This window comes from Papaver somniferum, chromosome 11 (assembly GCF_003573695.1).
Source record: "Papaver somniferum cultivar HN1 chromosome 11, ASM357369v1, whole genome shotgun sequence".
In the NCBI taxonomy this organism is placed as follows: Eukaryota; Viridiplantae; Streptophyta; class Magnoliopsida; order Ranunculales; family Papaveraceae; genus Papaver; species Papaver somniferum.
Window position 1 is genome coordinate 71,395,243 of NC_039368.1, and position 18,946 is coordinate 71,414,188.

The following is an 18,946-nucleotide window of genomic DNA, read 5'->3' on the forward strand; positions in this document are numbered from 1 at the left end:
ATAGTAGTCTGTGAAGGAGACATGGTGATAAAACTGATATTAGGTGGTGGGGACCAACATGCTACAGATGATGTAGGAGGTATAACAACTGGTGGTGCGTAAGAACGGGTGATTTTTTCAACGATCCGTAAATATTTTGATTTTTTTCTGGGAAGTTTATTCGTGACTATTATGCAAGATTTGCATTGATAAAAAGTGCACTCGACAAGTTGAAAGAGTATTAGTTGTTTGGATGAACCATTGTTATATGTTATTGAGGTATGTAAAACAAAAAGGAAAAAAGTCTTTGTGAATTTTATGATGATTGCTGAATATGAGTTTTGATTAGTTTCTTCGCTGGACAAGATTAGGATTATCAATCAACTACTAAACAATAGTCCATAGGAGTCTTTAGGGTAGAGTTGTGTAGCAGAATACGGTTTCTTGCAGCGTGTGTAATTGTATAATCTGAATTTACTTTATTTCAGAAATGTGGCGATTCTCAAATCAAGCAAGGATACGAGGTATAGATTGGATCTATTCAGAGAAAATCTGCGAGATATTCAGAGAAAATCTGTGATGAAAATAACTATCCGACATACATTGGCATTTCAAAAATAGCTAAGGAACCATCAAAATCAAAAATCATCACCATCAGAAAGAATGATTTACAAGATGGATATACAAAAACTATTGTCCATCAACACATTCGTGAAAATACCGGGTCTATAGACCGTATTATTCTCCAAGCAGTGATCTATAGGAATGAGAATCATAAATAGAAGGTTAAAGCAATTTAGCTACTTAATTAGAGATTTGCTTTCATTTTTTCTTAGGAATGAGTTTTGCTTTTATTTTTCTTTGGAATAGATTTTTTTAAATGGGATTTTTAGAAATCACAAACAATTCCAACTTTGTTATGGTTTCCCTTTTTGTAAATGTTATAGTTCTTATAGTTTTGCTCTTATGCTACCATTTTCAGAACAGAAAATAAATTATTTTACTTGAAACGTTATTGTGAAGTAGTTTTTCGTGTAATAGAAGATATTCTCTGTTATTTATGGACTGAATTGCCAAACAATGACGCATCTCAGAAGTCCTCCCAGCGTATTGACCCTTAATTTATTAGTTTTGTCCAGAATATCCCAGCACATTGACCTTAATTTATTAGTTTTGTCCATGATATTTACAAAATGATCGTAGGGTAATCAATCTTCCCATCATCCTTTACATGGTGTGGGATGATTACCATATAAATTTAGATCTTTACTGTCGTAAATTTCAAGTAGTAAATTAATTTCAATAGCTACATTCTAGATTAGGGTAAAATAAACCACGTGTAAAACGATATCTTTCTTACCCTAAATAAATCACGTCTATTTAGAAACCCTCAATAAACACGAAAGATATCTTTTTCGTATAACGAAGATATCTTTAGAATTTAACCAAAATTTAGATAAAACGTGGAAACAAAATATGGAGGAAAAAAAAACATTAAACCCGAATTATCCTCTGTATACAAAACCAAGTGTAAGCGATCTTTAGCCCAAAAAAAATAATACGATAAAGCTAGAAGAGCTTCGTAATATATATACAAGTACGAGTATCACTACCTACACGCGGTAATAAAAAAAGAACAACAAAAAATGGCAGAAAACAACAAATTCACAAAAAGAAGAACAGAGAAGACTTGCGGAACAATATGAAAAGGCAAAGTAAACTTATCTCTACCTTGAAGAACTTCACATCGACAAAAAAAAAAGAAGAGACATATAAAGACAACAGAGAAACCACAGGCAAAAGGGATGTGAATCTTCGATTTGATACGAATGATATGGTTTTATTCAACCAACCAAAAGAAGTTTAATCCCGACCAAATAGTTTAAATTTACCTTGTTTGCTATTTTCAGTCAACTTTTTGTTATTTGCAAGCTAAAAAAATAATAAAATTTTATTACTATCAAGAATTTTGAATTGTGCTTTAAAGTTTGATTTTACTTAACAATATTGACCTAGCAGAAAAAAAAATTGTTTAACAATAGCTTATAATAAAGATAACTCTGATTAGAACTTACGAAATTTTATTTATTTTATTTGCTTGCACAATTTGATTTTGTAATATATTATCTATGTAAAAAGAGCATTAAATATTCCATAAGCAATAAACAGACCCATGCATCGCACGGATGAGAAACTAGTAGACTATAATTTTAAAGATTGGAGTTTTTGCAATTAACAACGTATCCCTCTGATAAAACCTAGGGATGATTAACACTAACTTCAGATCATGGCGGACTTTATTAGGATAAAGAAGATAAAAAGAGATGTTTTTAACTTAATCAGAGAAGTTTTTTTGATCTTTGTCAATGGTGGAGTCATTGCCCCCCACCCCCCCAATCTTCTTTGCATTCTATGAAACAGCTAACAAACTGAAACAAGTGCCTAAATTGTTTGAAAGAGAATATGACAAGTAAAGTAACACGATAACTATGACAACATCGACTTTATCAAGACAATGAGGAAGGGGAGATGGTTTTAACACCCTTTCAAGAGCTAACCATCCCCCATATGATAGTAGTCTTACAAGTACAATAGGCACAAATAAAAAATACAAATAACCAAGTAGTTAATAACTTAAGAGGTCTTACAACATCAAGGTATTTGGTCTTTGTTTCTCTAGATAATAGTAATCTTAACTTAATCAATAAGGTCACATCTTCACAACCTGGCACAATATAAAAGGAAAAACCTAGAAGCTTTCGGCTACATTCACAGACTGCTAAATCTCATGTACACAAACCCACAACTGTTACAGAAACAAGCGTACCGTTAGCTGTTTTCCTCTCGACTTGGGTGCTCGTACACTACCTGTCTCACAAATTGGCCACGAACTCGAGGTCGCTGCTCCGCCAACCTCTTTCTGCTTTGATATCGAACCTGGCGGAAGAAAACATAATGTTCCATGTCAAATATTCCAGAATATTTTATTTTATTAAAGGGGACCTCATATAGCAGACAAAAGAAACAAAGATACAGAATAAGCAATCAGGTTGAGTATTTGGTTTTGATCCCTGTTCTATTTTATGTTACATGAGGGTCTGTCACAAGTCAGCTTCAATGGGTGCATTGAAGATGATGTACAAGGGAGGAAAAGCTGCACACCTTCTTTTCGAAGCACCTCTCTTTTCTTTTCAGGCGAAATTTGTTCAAGGCAGCTTCTCTCTGTGCGAATCGGTTTAGCTCCATTCCACCTCCACTTCCGCTTCCACTCCCACTAACTCCAGCTGCTTCACTTTTCCCATTATCACTTTCTATGTTCCCCCCACCACTGATGTTCATGACTTTGTTGCTCCCATGGTTACTACCTGAATTACTCCCATTTACGCTGTAATCCCCACCATTACCTTCAACAGGTCCATACACATTTGAAGACCCACATTGCACGACAGTAGTTGCGACGTTCAATGATAAATCATCATTTTCTGGCGGCGGTTGCTGCTTTTGCTTGTCATGGACATGATGGTGATGGTGGTGATAGTGGTGATGGTGGTGCTGAACTTGGACCTGCTGATGTGCATCGCTTGGTTGTGCCACCACTGTGGTGGTGACTACACCCTTATCAGGCTTTAGGGAATTTCCTTGCGGAGGTGGAAATGTCTGCCCATTCTGAACAGCTTGAAAAGCAGAGGTGTGTAGGCATCTAGCTGTTGACGTGGCTGCTGATTTATCATTGACAGCTGCTGGCTTTACAAGTATGTTTTTAGTGGTGGATCCCATATCGTTGTTGTTGCTACTCCCATTTGGCTGCTGATTGTACATTGATTCTGCCTTCATAGCATCAAAACTATTATCAAGTGGTGAACAACTCCCCACATTTCCAGTTGGGGGCTGGTTGGCGCTGGAAACTGTGTTGTACCTGCACAGTAACAACACTAAGTTCTGAAAGTGTCCCATACATGAAAGAGCAACGTCAGATTTACCTCTTTCTGTAACCACACTTGTGTGTGGCAGCAGCTTACGTTTACATGCCATGTCACCTGGCAGGTGGTGGCGATGGGTGCGTTTTATTTATCTAATCCCTGACCACATGACAGCTAACACGGAATGAACATGTCAGCTGGGGGCCATCAGGTTGTCAGGAAAGGCCGTGCATCAAGCATTAGTCTACTTCGAGTTACATTTAAAAAAATCAGATCTTGGGGTAGTCATTATCCTGTATACCTTGAGAAGGCTGAAAGGTCTGAACGTCTCAAAACATTGCGTTCGTCCTGAGTAGCATTCTTAACATCGCCAATTCCTCTCAACCACTTCAAACTCAGCTCAAAAGATGGTAATTCATTATTATCGGAAGTCGCCTTATCTTTGGGTTCCGACACCTTGCAGAGACCACGTGGAACCTCGGCGAGGCCATTTTTGGCTGGGAGATTATGTGAACTGCTGATCAGACCAGTATTATCCACAACAGCCTGGGTCCTCGGTTCACATAATGGCTTTTCTATGTTCAGATCAAAAGCTCCTTTATCAAATTTCAGAGTGTTTTTGTGAAGGTCTGCTTCAGGCATCTTATCCTGATTTCTGATAGTTAGCTTGGTATGGACCTTATCCCTTGATTCTTCATGTTGCAAGTTTGTACTCCATAAAACTCCAATTTCCAAATCCTTCACCATTGGGACAGTTTCTACAAAGAAATATTTAAAGCAGACACAAGTAGAATATTAAAACTTAAAAGCTTTCAACAAAAATAATTATGAAAATAATAGGCACAAATGTTTTCAAGGTATACCATGAGATTCATCATCCTGTACTTGGCACTCCATGTCTGCTAACTCCTTATCCAACCCTTCAGGTTTTGGGAGGATAGCCTGGGCACATGTGCTATCTGGTGGATCAGATGATTGTTTCCATGGTGACACTGGTTGGGGGCTATCAACTTCGACTGCTCGTTTCGTCCAAGAGCTCTGGAAAGTTAAGAGAGTAACTGGACGTAAATTATTGCAGAATTCACATTCACTGATCTGATACAGGTTCAAGTTTCGAGCAAGTTTTAGTGTGACCTTTTTGTGTGCATGCATGTGGTAACTGTTTTTGCAAACAATTTGTAATTAACCCAAAAGTTACTCAATGGTTTCAGACTTCAGTATGGACAATACGAACGCAAACAATTTGCAATTAATCCAAAAGTTACTCAGTGGTTTCGGTATGGATAATACGAACAGTAACGATAATACAACAACCCAAAAAGTTAAAAAGAAGAAGCAAAAGCTAAAGATGGTAGTTAATATCAATCATAAGTGGTTCATACTCTCATACCTGAGTACCACTTCCATTGTCACTACCATCCCTGACACCTAATCCGATGCTCCTGTTGTCATCTTCGTCATTGCTGCCAGTATTGTTGTCAGATCCTTCCATACTCTTTGATTTAGGAGATTTTTGAGTCTGTATACCACTTTCACTTCCACTACCACTAGACTGCAATAATGGCCAGTTAATCGAAGTTAAAAAAATGAAACCAATAGCAGTTTTAGTCTCAAATCAATAAACTATTTAAGGGGAATATAACTGAAAATAAGCTTAACTGCCTCGAAAGAATAACAAACAGATAATTGATATAAAAACTCGATGTGTCGTTGATTAAGAACTGATCCTAAAACGTTATATTAGTCTTACGAGTGAAACCAAATGTACTAATTCGTCTGAAGGAATAGTGTATCCAATCATGCCCATTCTTCTGCCTACAGCAGTGTTGGCCCAAGGCCTATCTCCGCAATAATGACATAGAATCTCATATTTCAAGTGCAAATGATATAGCAACTCACGCTGTGGCATCTTCTCCAAACATGCTGCCAAAGATTTTTAAGCTCATTCTTTCGAATAGGCTTCACTAGAAAGTCAACTGCGCCCTTCGACAGGCATTTAAAGACAATACCCATAGAATCATGGGATGACATCACTGCAGAAAAAACTCATCAGGTGGAGCAATTAATGCATCATAACAAATGTGGAAAAGCCTTTACTTGTGCAGTACACATGATTTAGAGAGGGGTGGGGGGTATAAGAGATATACTTACTAATAACAGGAACATTTTTGCAAGTTTTATGGCTCATTATCTTGCCTAAAAGACCAATGCCTGACAGACTAGGCATGACCACCTCAGTTAGGACGATATCAATGTGATTCGTCAAGTCTTGTAGAATTACCCACGCCTGCACACCATTTGCAACAGCAGTTACTGCAAAGACCAGTTGACATTCTTTAGTGCCTTAGACAAGGAGTTGCTAGACATAGATTTCGTAGAAGAAAGCAAACACATATCACAGTAAAGAAGTAAAACGAACAGTAACAAAATATCATACAAAGAATTACATGTCACTGGTTGTAAACTTGTGCTTTCTTGCAAAGGAAAGGATCACTTGAGAATCCGCACTCCAGTAATCACCAATAACAAAACCTCTATTTGGCAATTTCATTCATATCAAAGTCATCCCAAGAATAAATTAGGATGACGAATAGCTATAGGATAACTAAAACCAAATTATCAACCTCTCTAGTGAGTGCCTCTGAGATGGCAAGTCATTAGCATTTGGGAGTTGAATCCTCTGTGGCCTTGAAACTCGTGTACTCCTTGACATGCTAAATGAGCCATTGATCTGTCTTTCTGTTAGAACATACTATACAAGAACATATTACGAAGACCAGTAGCTGTATCTCTGGAAGTGTTTAACATAGAACTGACACCTTAAGAAAACATACTCAAGGAAATCATCACGTTCACGATGTAGTTTTATTTCTTGAGAGAAATTCCAAAATCTATAATCTTTTCTACCGATTGAAAGGAAGAAGTCTGCTTTCTAATTGTTTATGCCAGCACTATCTGATGGTGGAACTCTGCAACTAAAAGATTTATTTTAGGTGACTTGAAGAGCCACTGCGGCAAGAGAGATGAAAAGGTTTAAAAGCAGCACAGCTCAAACTATTTCGAGCACTTGTGATACTGCTGATTTAGCGACAGATGCAGAAAGAAAGTCGATGAAATATCTGGGCAGCTGAAAGTGCTTTCCTAATAAAACCTCAAATCATTTGTTCATCAGAATATATGGCGATACCAATAATTTTTCCATTTTTCAAATTACTACGATTTAACCTTCACAGTACATGCCAAGTTGGAAACAGAGTGTATTCCCAAGATAATCTCGGCAACCTTTCTGATTTCCTTTGGTTAAAGAATTTTCCTAAGGAATTTGGGGTGACAATGCAAGCTTATACATACGGATTGAAGCTAAGGAGTTTCTGACGCAAGTAATAGTTACAGGGAAGACAGTTTTTTTAAACCTTTGCATACTTGATAAGCATTTGGGGTATGTACACCGAAACTGAAAGTAATATTTATAGGAATTAGTTTCTGACGCAACTTCTGGCTCGGCAGCCGAATTATATCTTTCACGGTCGGATATCTGTACCGTTACCTATCTGATTTCAGCTAATGTCAGTTCCGACAAGCTAAAATAAACGAACTTGTCTGAATATTTATGGGCTTAATAGTCGGATATAAAGCCCCGCCTGTGCAGTAAAGCTGGCTCCTAAACGTTCCAAATGAGGCAAAAAGAGAAATTCTATGAGGTGTAAAGAACCATCACATTGTTTTGACAAGGAAGAAGCAGTCGATTACAAGAAGGAAAAAAAAAGGGATCATATATCTGGCCCTGGAGAAAGGTGAATCTACTCCTGGTAACAACGGTCAGATCTATAATGAGTTCACAATTAAGAAAACATTTCAGCAACAACCTCTATCATTTAAATACCATATGAAGAGAACAGGGGCTACAAACCTTCATAGCTACAATTGCGAAGCAGTGCACTGACAACCTGGCGTGTCGAGTCATCATTTTCCACCAGTAGAACCTTCAATGACCTGAGTGGGAGAAATCTCTCCCAACAAACTGACGGCCCTGGAAGCGGTGGCTGTGGTTGCAGCTTCAACGCAGTGTCCTGTCCTTGGGTGGTCCTTTGACGTTCATTATGAAGAGTTTCTGCAACTTCATTAATCCTCGACTCATCTTCCTCTGAAAGACCCTGTCCCTCACCAACAACTCCATCCCTAACTTCCTTATGCTCATACCTATTCAACTCCGCTATCCTATTCTCCCCAGTACCACCATCAGTGCTCACTGGAACACTCCCCATCAACCAGACTCAAATAAACCTATTATGTAAAAAGTACTAGATAAAAAACCCTGCTTCACAACACAAGTAAACGTCTTGCACATTCCGATGTCTTCAAGATATCACAACTACAAATTCAAATCCCTCAACCTCTTAATCCCTAAACTTGTAAAGAAAATCTCAAATGAGAGACACAAACTAGTAAGACGAATCACTAATCACAAGTGGAACAGATCTATGTAGAGAAAATAACAAACTATCTCAAAGCTCGATAACAATAACGACCTTATCCTGCACAAAAATTAACAGCAAAACATCACTACCATTAATAAAACTCACCCAAAATCATTTTACACAAAAACAACAAATTCTCTACAAGCCAATTATCATAATCTTAAAAAATATATACAAATAAAGAATTATAAGAACATCTTCACCAATTGACCAAGTATGATTCAGAAATTTATACCTTCAGAAGCTCCATTCATATTGATAATTGAAGTATGATTCTCAAAAGAATCAGGAAATTAACAGATCAAAACCCTAAATGAGGAAATTTCTGTCTGTGAAATATCAGAAAGAATTTAAAGCAGGGAGGAAATTATCGAGAGAGAGTGAGAAAGGTTAGGCTGGTTGGTTGAAAAAAACAGTGAATGAATCTAAGAGTAAAGAAAATCCAAGGAGAGGAGAGGAGATATTATAGAGAGAGGGAGAGGGGATGCTGATGATGTGGAGGAAATGGAGGTCTGAGAGAGAGTACGAAACAGCCGCATAAGATTTTAGATTTTCTTACGTGGAGAGGGCTGTGACCATGGATGAAACTGAGCTGGACAAAATCTAAAGCTGGATGCCCAACTGTTGGTTGCGGATCTCCAGTGATTTACCAAATCAGGGTTCATTACGTGGCACTACCCTTAGCTCAGTTAAAGGTTTTCTTTCCTTTTTCTTCGTCTTTGCTTTGGGAACCTAATAATTAGTGGGAGGTAAACACGTAGTTATCTTATAATAAAATAACTTCGATCTTTTATATTTTAGGCACGCAAAATCCGCTCCTTTGCCAGTAAGAAATCAAACTGGTTGTATATCGTGTAACATGTTCAACAAGTACGGAGGAAGTACTAATCTCTTGTCCTATATTGCCTGATTAATATGATTAACCTTTTCATCAAAAAAAAAAAAAAAAATCAAAATGATTGGTTACTACACTAGTTCCCAAAAATGAGTTTTTTCTCCTGCTTCTAAACCAATTCTAGCCACGGATCACCGATATTCTGGACTATATCCGGCACTATGATGGACCTCCAAAGTTTGATTAATGTTATTAGGACCTTTCCAATTTAAGTTGTGAAGTAAAGTAGAATGACTGGATATATGAGCTAATTTAATAACATTAGAGTTTTGTTGAGGAGGTAGCTTGATTAGTTTGCCTAGAACAAATCAATAGCTTCAAAATTTCCACCATAGCTGAGGGTGAAAGTTCTTTAAAATCTTTCTTGAACTTCCATTTGATAACCTTTATGGCTTGGAGGATTATTTCATCTTCTGCAGCAAAGTCAGTGTTGGATTTATGCATTTCCTTGCCTCAGTCCAGTGCTAGATGAGCTGCTCTGCTTGCTATGTCTGAGTCCAATTGTAGGGTCCTTGTACTTTCTTGCTTCAATTGTGTCTTATATACTTCTATGAGAATATAAATAATTGAACAACTCTAGAACTAGTTTCATTTGAGTCATTTGAACTAGTTGTGATTGAGATGAACAAGGTTGATATGAAAGTGTTCATATGGGTAACTTCGTTAACTATTGTTGAGCCAACCATGTGTACACGTTTAGGTACGGTTACTCATATTTAAATGAAGTCATATTTCATTTGTGTATAACAAGTTAAGTTCGATCTAACGGTTGAAAGATATTAGCTTGACTCTAATCAGGTTTTCATCTAACAGTAAATATTGAATGTTGTGTTACCAAGGTCCATTGACTGCAAACCCTGATTTGAAGACTATATAAGGGAGAACTCTAGCAACTGGGAAACCTTAGCCTCACACCTCATGTGTGATACTAGTTGCGACTAGAGTCGATTCTCCTTTAACCTAGGTTTTTCCTAAAACTAACGACTTAAAGACTTCATTGGGATTCTGAATCCAGGCCCAACTATTTTCTATGTAGTTGCGTGTTCTGATCTTACTTTGTTCTATCGTATTAAGTGATATCTTCTCTAAGATTTGCTCGAGATTTAATCTCCGGTAGGTAAGTTAAAAATTAGTCACAAACATCTTCGTCTCATCGTTTTTGATTCCACAATATATTGTTTCGCTACCATACGATTAAGATTTTTGTGAGGTAATTGATATTACTAGGTTGTTCTTCGGAAATATAAGTCTGTTGTATCAATTGGTTCCTATTCACCTTGATTTATCAAAAGACGAAACAAAAACTCGTACGTATTTATGTGGGAGACAGATTTATCTATTTAATAGATTTTTCTGTGTGAGACAGATTTGTTTATCAAGTCTTCGACTTTGGGTCGTAACAACTCTTAGTTGTGGGTGAGATCAGCTAAGGGTGTCAAGTGCGCAGAATCTGGCATGGTTCAAGAGGTGTAAGGAATGCGACTGTACCTTAATCGGTGTGAGATTGGTTAGGGCTCAACTACATTCCAGTCCGAAGTTAACTTGTATTAGGCTAGAGTCTGTAGTGGCTTAATACAGTGCGGTGTTCAGATCTGAACTAGGTCCCGGGGTTTTTCTACATTTTCGGTTTCCTCGTTAACAAAATTTCTGGTGTCTGTGTTATTTCTTTTCCGCATTATATTTTTATATAATTGAAATATCACAAGTTGTGCGTAGTTCAATCAATTGGTGAATCCAACCTGTGGTTGTTGATTGACGCTTGGATATTGGTCTTTGGTACCATCCAAGTTAATTTCTTATATTAATCCGGCTCACATATTTCTATTTGTTCGATTGCAGATTGATTTGAGAAATTGAGATATAACTCTTGGATGTATTTTCCTTGATTGAGTCTGACTGTCTAGTTGATTCTCTTGGAAATATATTGGAGTTAGTCCATACAAATTGCCTAAACGAAATATTGGGTGTGGTTGTTAGACCTCAGCTTTTTCAAACTTAGTATTTTTCACCATTTTTAGACACCCCTTATCCCTCTTATCTAAATGGTGAAGAAAACGATCGGCCTCAATTTAGCCAGCTTAAAATTTACCAAATTTTTACTCGATTTTGTTTCCTCGGCCATAACCCATTATAATAGGAAAACATTTCTTGAAAAGGTACAGTAGTATAAAATTTTCCTTAGTATAGTTACCACTTTTGAAATTTGCTGGGAAAATGATCATACGGCTAAAATCATAATTTGGACTTGACAGTCACATTATCGATATTACCATTTAAGAATTTAACCATCCGTCCATTACTTTATATTCTTTGTGTCCCTAAATAGATGGCCTATTCATATTTAAATTTTGTCCCACCAATTGATGATCTAAACCTATATCACTAAATAAAGAAATATTTCCAAAATGTTGTGAAATTAAAAGTAGAGAAGAAGACACAAATTAGAGGGAGAGTAGAAGAGATAATTTCTATCAATGTGTGTGGAATACCAAGGTTTAAGACTCTATTTATAAAGTTTACATACTTGGTGCCCAAGTGATAGGGTCCCTTTAAAGTGAGCATCTACATAATAAACTGTCGTTTATAACACTCCCATGTTGCATGCCAATTAATGTTGCATGTTATCTGGTAACGGCTAGCTAGTGGCTGCCTGTAGTACTTGTTCGGGTGCCTAAGTCCTGTAATAGTCAATTACTAGAAGTTGTACCGTCCTTTAGATTTCTTGTCACGTGTCGATCATAGGTTTAGTAACCATTTAGGGTTGCGATGATTGGTATAAATGTGTAAGAGAATACTCTTCTCAGGTATGAAGAAATAAATGGAAAACACCCCTTGGATGCGTTGTTTATCAGCTCGGAATTTGGCCTGAATCTCTTGATTTAAGAGGTTATTACTAATACCATTTTATCAATTTCTTTATCATTCTTGTTGTTAATTGTTGCAGTAATACAACAATTGGCATCGGAGCCGTTCTTTTCACTCAAAAATCATCCAATTTTTTTTTTTAGCCATGACTTTGAAGGAGGTTGAAACTGAGGTCTAAAAATTTGAGGGGATCTCATGATGTTCTTAACACAAAACTCATAGATCTAGGTAGTTCAACTGCTGCTTTAACCACAAAGTTTGATAATCTTATGCAATTACTAGAGCGATCAAATTTTCTTCAAAATCATACTGAGAGACCTACTGGTTCTCAGAATGAAACTCATGATGCTCACAACTTCAATCATCATACTACACCTCCATTCCACTATCATCATACTCGAATACCAAAATTAGATTTCCCAAGATTCGATGGTGATAATCCAAGGAGTTGGATACAAAAAAGTGAGAGGTATTTCCAGATCAATGATACTGGGGAGCACTTGAAGGTAAATATTGCTTCGATCTACTTGGAAGGTAAAGCTGAGAAATGGTTTTTAAATTTTCAGGTCAATCGACCTCGTATTACATGGTCAGATTTATCTTCTCATATTTATGCTCGATTTGAAAAGCCCATTGAGGAAAATTTTGTGGGTAGTCTGAAGAAACTTATTCAAAGTTCAACAGTAGATGATTATTATGAAGTGTTTGAATCTTTGAAAACATTGATGTTAAACATGAATCCTACTCTTACTGAAGCTTACTTTATCACGAGTTTCCTTAGTGGTTTAAAGGAATAAAATGGTAAGTCTATCTCTATGTTTCAACCAGAAACTTTATCTGAAGCTTTTTTTTATCTAAACTACAAGAGAATAAAGTTAACATTGCAGCTGCAGCTACTAAAACATTTACTAGATCATTCAATACATCTTTTCAAAACAACAGATAAAACTCTTCACCAAATTTTCCTCCTAAACCCATACTTACATCACCTAAATCTGCACCAATGACACCAAATTCCTTTTCTAATTCTCAATCCAAATCTAATTCTGCAAGCCCTACCATCAAAAGACTCACTCCAAAGGAAATGCAGAAGATAAGAGATCAAGGTTTATGCTACAACTATGATGCAGTTTATAGGCCAGGGCACTTTTGCAAAGGTAAATAGAAAATATTCATGCTCCAAATGGACACTTCTGAGTCATAAGATGCATAAGAGGAGGAGGAAGTTTTTGAAGAAGTTGTTGAGTCTCCAATTAACTCTGACATTGAGATATCACTTCATGCTCTCATTGGAACAGTTAGAGGAGACACCATAAGAATTCCTGGTGTTCTAAATAAGCATGAGGTATTAATTCTAATTGACTTTGGTAGCACCACTAGCTTCATTAATAGCAGTTTAGCTTCTACACTTAACTGCCATATTACTCCCACTGCTTCAATGCTAGTAACTATTGCTAATGGAGACAAAACAAGTCGTACTGGCATTTGTTCTAAGCTTCAATGGAGTATGCAAGGCCACAAGTTTGTAGAAGATCTGATAATATTACCATTGGGAGGTTGTGATATTGTGTTGGGAGCATATTGACTCAGGACGTTAGGTGATGTGTTTTTTAACTTCTCTAAGTTCGGTATTTGTTTTACAATAATAAGAATATCACATTGCAAGGACCTACTCCTAGCAGTACTTTACTCGTGATGAGTGGCTCAGCAGTTAAGAATTTTTTTTCCAAAACTACTCATGGTATTGTGGGTCATTTTTTTTTATTTCTGCCACTACCACACCCACAACCACTCCTGAACCTCTTCTTCCCTTACTACAAGAATTCACTGATATTTTCCAAGAACCCACTTTAGATCATACAATTCCATTACAACCACTTTCAACTCATGTTAACCAAAGAGCTTATAGATGTCCCTACATCCAAAAATCAGTAGTTGAGCAACTAGTTCAAGAGCTGCTACACACTGGCATTATTCAGCCTAGCCGCAGCCCTTTTGCTTCTCATATACTTTTAGTGAAAAGGAAAGATGGTTCTTGGAGGTTCTGTGTTGATTATAGAAAGCTCAACAACATTATTATAAAAGACAAATTTTCTATACCCATTATAGATGAATTATTGGATGGGCTGGAAGGTGCAGTGATCTTCACCAAGATTGATCTTAGAGTTGGCTATCATCAAATAAGAGTACATGACATGGACATTTTCAAAACAACATTTAGAACTCATCAAGGACATTATGGATTCAAAGTTATGCCTTTTATACTACCAAATGCTCCTACAACATTTCAGGCACTCATGAATGAAATCTTTCAACTATTTTTAAGAAAATTTGTTTTGGTCTTCTTTGATGATATTCTCATTTACAGCTCTAGTATGACTGAGCATTTGGAACACCTCAAGATTGTACTTTCTCTCCTCATACAGCATCAGCTCTTTGCTAAGCAGTCTAAGTGTTGTTTTGGAAAACATTCTTTGGAATATTTGGGACATATAATTACAGCTGAGGGAGTCTCTGTTGATCCTAACAAGATTTCTTGTGTGCAACAATGGAAACTCCTACAACTATTAAAGAGCTCAGAGTCTTTCTTGGCCTTACTGGATACTATAGGAAGTTTGTACAGGGATATGGAGCTATCAGTAAACCATTAACTGATCTACTCAAAAAGAATTCTTTCATCTGGAGTCCAGCAACAACAACTGCATTCAATAAACTTAAAGAAGCTATGACTCATACTCTAGTATTAGCTTTACCAAATTTCACTAAGCAGTTTGTGGTTGAGAGTGATGCCAGTCATGCCTGTATTGGAGTTTTTCTACTTCAAGAAAATAAACCAATTGCTTACTTCAATAAACCCTTAGGCCCAAGGGCACAAGCATTATCCACTTATGAGAAGGAGTTTTTGGCCATTGTAATGGTTGTACACAAATGGAGACATTATCTGCAGGGTAACAAATTTACTATCAAAACTGATCATCAAAGCATTCAGTACTTTCTTGATCAGAGAATCACCACCAATTTACAACAAAAATTGCTCATTAAATTACTTGGCTTTGATTATGAAATCCAATACAAGAAGGGCTCTAAAAATGTTGTGGATGATGCTCTTTCCATAAGGCCCTTAAATTCAGCTCAGTGCAGTTCTATGTCACTATCTATACCAACATGGATGCAGGATGTTCTACTCAGCTATGAAAATGATACAAAGGCCCAACAACTCACTTCCCAACTACTATTGCAACCTAACTCTGCTCCTCATTTCACCTTTCAAGAAGGTATATTGAGATATAAAAATAGAATCTTTCTTGGTTCTGGACATAATGTCAGGGCAAAAGTTTTAGCTTCATTGCATGCTTCTACTGTGGGAGGACATTCAGGCATACAAGCAACTTATGTGAGAGCCAAAGTCCATTTTTATTGGCCAGGAATGAAGAAGGATATCTTACTTTTTGTGTCTCACTGTGATATCTGTCAGAGAAATAAGAGTTATTCAACTACTCATGCTGGTCTTCTCCAACCTCTACCTGTTCCAGATCACTCTTGGCAACACATTACCATGGATTTCATTGAAGGGTTACCTATCAGTGACAAAAAGAGTGTGATTTTGGTCATTGTGGATAGACTAACAAAATATGCACACTTCATTGCTCTGCAACATCCTTATACAGCTGCATCTATTGGCAAAGCATTCCTCAATCAGGTATTCAAACTTCATGGATTAACTTCTTCAATTGTGTCTGACAGAGACAAAGTATTTACCAGCAATTTTTGGCAAGATTTATTCAAAGCTTTGGGTATTAGCTTAAACTTAAGCATATCTTACCACCCACAAACAGATGGCCAAACTGAAAGAGTGAATGCTTGCTTAGAAATCTATTTGAGATGCATCATTGTCCACAAGCCTAGTCCCTGGACTCAATGGCTTGCACTTGCTGAATGGTGGTACAATACCAGTTTCCATATAGGCTTAAGAATGTCTCCCTTTCAAGCACTCTATGGCTATGCTCCCCCCACATGGCGCTTCCTTCTACTGCCACCACATCTGTAGCTGCTGTAGAAACTTATCTCAAGGAGAGAGCAGCAATGATGGACTTACTTAAGGAATCACTCCACAAAGCTCAAGAGAGAATGAAATTGTATGAAGATACTTCCAGAATGGAGAGGTCCTTCAATGTGGGTGATCTGGTGTACCTTAAACTATAACCTTACAGACAAGCATCTGTTGCAGTAAGGCACAATTTCAAGCTCTCATCTAAGTATTATGGCCCATTCCCAGTTCTGCAGAAAGTTTGCCAAGTAGCATACAAAATGGAGTTGCCTTCTCATTCACGTATTCATCCAGTATTCCATGTCTCTCAGCTTAAGAAGCACATTGGTGCAAGCATAGTGCCATCTCTTTCTTTAACAGTTGTAGATCTCACAGGTGAAATCATCATGCTGCCAGAAAAGGTGTTGCGCACAAGAACTATCCTCTTAGGAAACAATCTGATTCGCCAAATATTGGTTCAATAGAACAATTCATCTCCTGAGAACACAACCTGGGAGGCTGTCTCCAACATCAAAGCTCACTACCCAAGTTTCATCCTTGAGGAAAAGTATGATTCTCAGGGGGAGGCAATGTTGCGGGCCAATTAATGTTGCATGCTATCTGGTAATGGCTAGCTAGTGACTACCTGTAGTACTTGTTCGGGTGCCTAAGTCCTATAATAGTCAATTACTAGAAGTTGTACCGTCCTTTAGATTTCTTGTCACGTGTCGATCATCGGTTGAGTAACCATTTAGGGTTGTGATGATTGGTATAAATGTGTAAGAGAATACTCTTCTCAGTTATGAAGAAATAAATGAAAAACACCTCTTGGATGTGTTGTTTATCAGCTCGGAATTTGGCCTGAATCTCTTGATTTAGGAGGTTACTAATACCATTTTATCAATTTCTTTATCATTCTTGTTGTTAGTTGTTGCAGCAATAAAATATCCCCCTAGATGACCACTGTAACTAAGCTAATTGCTTCATTAAAACCTTGTCAGGAAATCCGAAGGGACAAAACCTGATTGAAAGGAAAATAGTACAATTATTAGAAAACTTAGAACAGATATGGACATGCATATGTTGCCTCGTTAAAACCTTGACAAGAAGAACCCGGTGGGACAAAACCTTGGCGAAGGAAAAAGAGTACAACTTAATAGTCTAGTAACATACCTTTTATTATGATGCTCCCCCTCATGAGTACTTCAGTTAATTCTTGGATTTAAAATGTTTGAGTCGAGACTTCCTAATTTCGATGAATGAATTTCTTGAATGCAGAAGATCATTAATTCTGCTTTCATGAAAATGTCTGCTAGTTGACGAAGTCTTATTTTATGTTGCACAAACATTATTGTCTCCGATTAATAATTTTCCAGAGTCTATGTTGTTCTTCAACTCATAGAGAACTTGATTTCTAGTCTACATAAATGATTGATAAACCTGATGTGAGTGAATCAGTTGGCTGTCGAAATATAACGTGAATCCTCAAAGGATTACAAATTCGAATATTTTCTCCAACCACATTTCTTATGTGAATTCAATATGAATCCTTAAAGGATTACCGCGCCATATGCATCGTATATGTTAGAGCATTGCTCGGTCGAACTCGCATGTGTTGTTATCTCAAGCATGTTTGTCAATGTTAGTGATCAAAACTATAAGTTTTGATTTCTAGTCTACTTATAGATGTGTTGATGGTGGTTTTCAGTGCAGGTCTAAAATTATGAAACCCTGTTTTTTAACGCGTTGTCATCCTGCAAAGGAACGGCCCTGGCGGTGAATGTTTTTTCCTCCCCTAATCTTATTTGTATAAATGCTAATAAGACATATATATGGAGGGTGTGTGGGCAGAAACTGAAAATTTGGGAAACGTCCCAATACTCCATGGGAGCGAATGGCGTTGCATTTTGGATAGATTTGAAGCTATATTTTGGTTGTACCAACTCGAAGGTGAAGCGCAATGATTATGCAGCATGACTTGCAGCCTTGACCGTGAAGCGCAATGATTGTGCAGCATGACTTGCGGCCTTGAGGTGAAGCGCAATGATTGTGCATCATGACTTGCGACCTTGACGGTGAAGCGCAATGATTGTGCAGCATGACTTGCGGCTTTGCCCGTCAAGCGCAATGATTGCGCGACATTATCAAGCCAGTGGCCTTGAAACTTGGTGAGTGCATTCTCGTCCCCTTTCCTGATTAGTAGAAATATCAATAAGACATATATAGTGAGGGGACATCGGTTGAGAGCAAGAATGCAAGGTTGCATTGCATATCCAAAGGGAAACGAATGGCGCGATGCTTTGGCATGCTTTTGTGCATGCTAGATGCGACTTTGCCGATTAAGTGGCATCACTAGCTAACAACCACGTGAGTAAGTCCACAATGAAGCTTCATTCTTGTAATTTGCAAGTTGACGGAACACGATGAAGCTTCATTTGGGTCTCTCCTCGGCAATGTTCGGCCTTGGGGAGCTGGTGAATGTTTTTTCCTCCCATAATATTATTTGTAGAAATGCTAATAAGACATATATATAGGAAGGGGACGTTGGGTGAGAGCAAGAGAATTTTTTGGCGTGGCATCAGTTGGCACATCTTTATGCGCCAATTGTGTAAGTCCACAATGAATCTTCATTTGCATGCCGGCTTTGAATGATGAAGATTTATTCTTGTAATTTGCAAGTTAACGGAACACGATGAAGCTTCATTTGGGTCTGGCCTTGGCAATATTCGGCCTTGGGGAGCTGGTGAATATTTTTTCCTCCCCTAATCATATTTGTAGAAAT

At 37.4% G+C, this 18,946-nt stretch overlaps 1 protein-coding gene across 1 annotated transcript; it reads right to left on the reverse strand.

Moving 5' to 3' along the window:
- Positions 1 to 2,450: 2,450 nt before the first annotated feature.
- Positions 2,451 to 8,814, reverse strand: LOC113322859 (two-component response regulator-like PRR37). Its single transcript, XM_026571033.1, has 9 exons — positions 8,613 to 8,814; positions 7,810 to 8,434; positions 6,051 to 6,212; positions 5,799 to 5,932; positions 5,290 to 5,451; positions 4,763 to 4,937; positions 4,201 to 4,657; positions 3,142 to 3,895; positions 2,451 to 2,916 (listed from the first exon to the last, which is right to left on the reverse strand). Exons 2-9 carry the CDS (start codon positions 8,162 to 8,164, stop codon positions 2,809 to 2,811), a joined length of 2,307 nt encoding a protein of 768 aa, XP_026426818.1. The 5' UTR covers positions 8,165 to 8,434; positions 8,613 to 8,814; the 3' UTR covers positions 2,451 to 2,808.
- Between the last annotated feature and the right edge of the window lie 10,132 nt (positions 8,815 to 18,946).

Bases quoted from the DNA above. Each gene is read 5' to 3' on its own strand.
- LOC113322859 (XM_026571033.1), bottom strand. From the start codon at position 8,164: ATGGGGAGTGTTCCAGTGAGCACTGATGGTGGTACTGGGGAGAATAGG. The intron at 5,933-6,050 runs GTAAGTATATCT...TTTTTTCTGCAG, and splicing joins CAAAAATGTTCCTGTTATTA to TGATGTCATCCCATGATTCT. The intron at 2,917-3,141 runs GTGTGCAGCTTT...TTCTTCCGCCAG, and splicing joins AGAGGTGCTTCGAAAAGAAG to GTTCGATATCAAAGCAGAAA.